The 3,524-nt window shown below is 42.6% G+C and overlaps 1 protein-coding gene across 1 annotated transcript; it reads left to right on the top strand.

Annotated features, from left to right (window-relative positions):
- The first annotated feature begins 2,504 nt into the window (after window positions 1–2,504).
- Window positions 2,505–3,524, top strand: LOC135737896 (trace amine-associated receptor 4-like). Its single transcript, XM_065255759.1, has one exon. The coding sequence runs from the start codon at window positions 2,505–2,507 to the stop codon at window positions 3,522–3,524; it is 1,020 nt and encodes a 339-aa protein (XP_065111831.1).

Below are 3,524 nucleotides of genomic sequence, written 5' to 3'. Positions count from 1 at the left end.
TCCTCACCACCCTTGACGGCGGCGTGACCAAAAGTTATGAGCAAATTCCCCCCATGGACCGTGCTGTTGCGGTGCATTTATGCCCGCAGGCTGCTGCATCTTGGGGGAATGAGCTCAAACTCCTGTCCAAGGCATGTAGGTTGTCCAGCTCTCTGGTGTCGAGAGCCTACACTGCTGCTGGGCAGGCCGCGACCACCACCCATGCCATGGCTATCTGCATGTGCATCAAGCCAGGGCACTTAAGGACATCAACAAGGGTGATCATAAACTGGCGCCTATGCAGGAACTGCACGCTGCAACTGACTTCACGCTTCGGGCAATTAAGGTTAAAGCATGTGCACTGGGTCATGCGATGTCCACAATGGTGGTCTAGCAGTGACACCTTTGGCTCAACCTTGTGGGGATGCGGGACACAATGAAAGTGCTTTTTCTTGACACCCCCATCACCCATGGTAGCCTCTTTGGCGGAACCATTGAGGACTTTGTGCAGCAGTTTTTTACAGTGAAAAAGCAGATGAAGGGCCATAAATCACATCCTGCTCTTGCCGAATGTCACAGCTCGCCCGCCACCTTCTTTTATGGAGTCAGCCAAGACTCAAGTCACTCATGACCCTGGCGACCTCAACTGTACAGCCGTTTTTACAGCAGGTGATGCTGTGCAGGGAGTGGAGACTCCATCCTCAGGTGGTCCAGCTAATCTGGGCTCGTTTCAGGGAGGCACAGATCAACACGTTTGCCTCTCAGGAGAACGCTCAGGGCCCGCTTTGGTATTCTCTCACCGAGGCTCCCATCAGCATAGATGCCTTAGTGCACCATTAGTGCACAGCTGGCCCTGAGGACTTCAAAAATATGCCTTCCCCCCATGAGCCTTATCCCTCCGTTTCTGTCCAAGGTCAGAGAGGACGGGGAGCAAATCCTGCTGGTTGCGCCATATTGGTCCATCCTCACTTGGTTTTTGGAAATGGTACTCCTCCTGTCCTCTCCTCCTTGGTAGATCCCCCTGAGAAAGGATCTCAGGGTCAGGGCACGATCTGGCTTCCTGACCTGTGGAATGTCCACGGAAGACTTAACCGGCCCTTCACTGGCTGTGGTGAATACCATCACTGTATGGCGAATTTAGGGGTTTGGAATAGTGTTGTTTAAAACAACCAATCATCATTTTGATAATGATGAGTCATTCATTCATAACAACACTTATTAAGTTGATATTTTCTACACCACCCTCTTAAAGGAACTGATTGTTTTATCACCATTCCAATCAGGGAATTGTTGATTGAGCTCAAAGGCAAATACATACAATTAATTGTCATTAACTACATATATTTTGTTGGATTTAGCAGAATTAATAATAACAATTAATTGATTAATTCAACCAGTGAATATATCCATAATTGTACTGAGAAACTTTAAGCATGAGGTAGCAATGATCAGAGTTAAAGTGACATTGAATTAGGCAGAACTCAGAGGCATCCATGGATGAATACACATGTAAAAGTTTATTTGACTACTCTACTGGGATTATATGAAACATAACTGACTATAGACAAACAAACATTTAACATTTAAGGGTGTGAGAGAGAGAAAGAGAGAGAGAGAGAGAGAGAGAGAGAGAGAGAGAGAGAGAGAGAGAGAGAGAGAGAGAGAGACTCTGCATAAAACCAACATTTCAACTCATTAAAAAGTGGTTGTCTTAAACATAGCTATGTTCTATGATATAGTCCAGTTTGCAGCATTTGTATGCTGGAAGAACAGACGTTGGTCCAGGTTGTAGGTGTGCAAACCAAGAGTCCAAGTCCATTTGAAGAGTTATTCCAAAAGGTTCATAAGTGAATTGGTAGTTTTCTGATTGTTGAAAATCCATTATTGGTCCCAAAGTCAGGTGAGTTTGGCCTAAAATCACAGAACAAATGAAAGGCCATGCTTTGGCCTTTATCGCCCTCCCCCTGCTGGGGGGGGTGCTGGGGGAGAGCTTGTCGTTGACTGGCAACAGTTAGGAAGAGAAGAAGCAATAAGAGAGCCAAAGAGAAAAGAGTTCAGTTTGATCAGCGCAGGTTCACGGTGCGTGTATTGAAAAGTGGAGGTCATAACAAAATCACAGATATAATCATAATTTTTGTGCCAACACGCCCCTATGCCCTAGATGTTTTTTTCCATGCACTTCCTACTTTGTTAATAGCCACCATATTATCTTTAACCCCATTATTATACCTCAATTGACCTTCAATTCAGGACACACAGTTCGGTATTGTAATCTCATGAGTCACAATTTTTGTGTATCAGTTAGTTACGTATACAGCTGAGGGGGGTTGAGACCTGAACCTGAACTGTATATATGAACAAATCTGAGCCATATCACGTTCATTTAGGAAGTTAGATTGAATAGACATGTACTGTGTTTATGTTTCTTTATATATTTGCCTGAACCATGTTGTAATTTCTAAAATTATTTTGTTTAAACTTTGGGTTATAATTGTCTACCTGTTAACTAAGTCCTCTCAGACGCGATGTCTTCTAATGAGAGTGAGAATATTCTCCTGTGTTATCCTTTACATCCAGACTCTTGTCCTAGAGCTCATCCTCTCACTGTAGTTAAAGGGGCAATGTACGCTGTAATATTACTCATGATCCTCATGACAGTTTTTGGGAATCTGCTGATCATCATCTCCATCTCTTACTTCAAACAGCTTCAGTCTCCAACTCATCTGATCGTTCAGTCATTGGCTGTGTGTGACTGTCTGCTGGGTTTACTGGTGATGCCCTACAGTATGGTGCGATCTGTCGAGGGCTGCTGGTATCTGGGAGATGTTATTTGTAAAGTTCATTCTAGTTTGGACATGACCTTCTGTATCTCTTCTTTAATACATCTTAGTTTAATATCTGTTGATAGATACTGGGCCATCTGTGACCCTCTAAAGTACAGAATGAGGATTACAAACAACACTGTGACTTTATTTATCACCCTTACATGGATCTATTCATTTGTGTACAGCTTTTCTGTTGTGTTTTCAGGGGTGAATGCTGTTGGTCTTGAAGCTTATATATTACAGGTGTCTTGTTTTGGTAGCTGTGTTGTGTTTTTTAACAAAGAATGGGGACTAACTTGTGTAATTTTGTTTTATATTATTCCAGGAACTATAATGAGCTCTCTGTATATCATCATATTCAATGTTGTGAAAAAGCACGCAAAGGTTTTGTCAGAGAAAGTGTCTGTGACCACCACAGGTGTTAACAGTCAAAGCTCTGCACACAGAGAAAGAAAAGCAGCTAAAACTCTGGCTCTTGTTATGGGCGTTTTCTTTATCTGTTGGCTGCCCTTATCTATTGCCATTGCTGTTGATTCTTTACTTAATTTTGTGACACCAGCTGATGTTTTTGATGTTTTACTTTGGCTTTCATATTTTAACTCAACTTGTAATCCTTTGATCTATGGATTTTTCTATCCTCGCTTTCAGAAGGCCTTTAAGACTCTCATATTCACTTATATCTGTGGATTCAATCGTTCAGATACTCTGACATTTGAATGA

The sequence above is a fragment of the Paramisgurnus dabryanus genome, chromosome 12 (assembly GCF_030506205.2).
Source record: "Paramisgurnus dabryanus chromosome 12, PD_genome_1.1, whole genome shotgun sequence".
Lineage (NCBI taxonomy): Eukaryota > Metazoa > Chordata > Actinopteri > Cypriniformes > Cobitidae > Paramisgurnus > Paramisgurnus dabryanus.
This window is presented reverse-complemented; position numbering and strand designations above follow the sequence as displayed.

What these genes read in the sequence shown, in the direction of transcription:
- LOC135737896 (XM_065255759.1), top strand. Translation starts at nt 2,505, where the DNA reads ATGTCTTCTAATGAGAGTGAGAATATTCTCCTGTGTTATCCTTTACAT.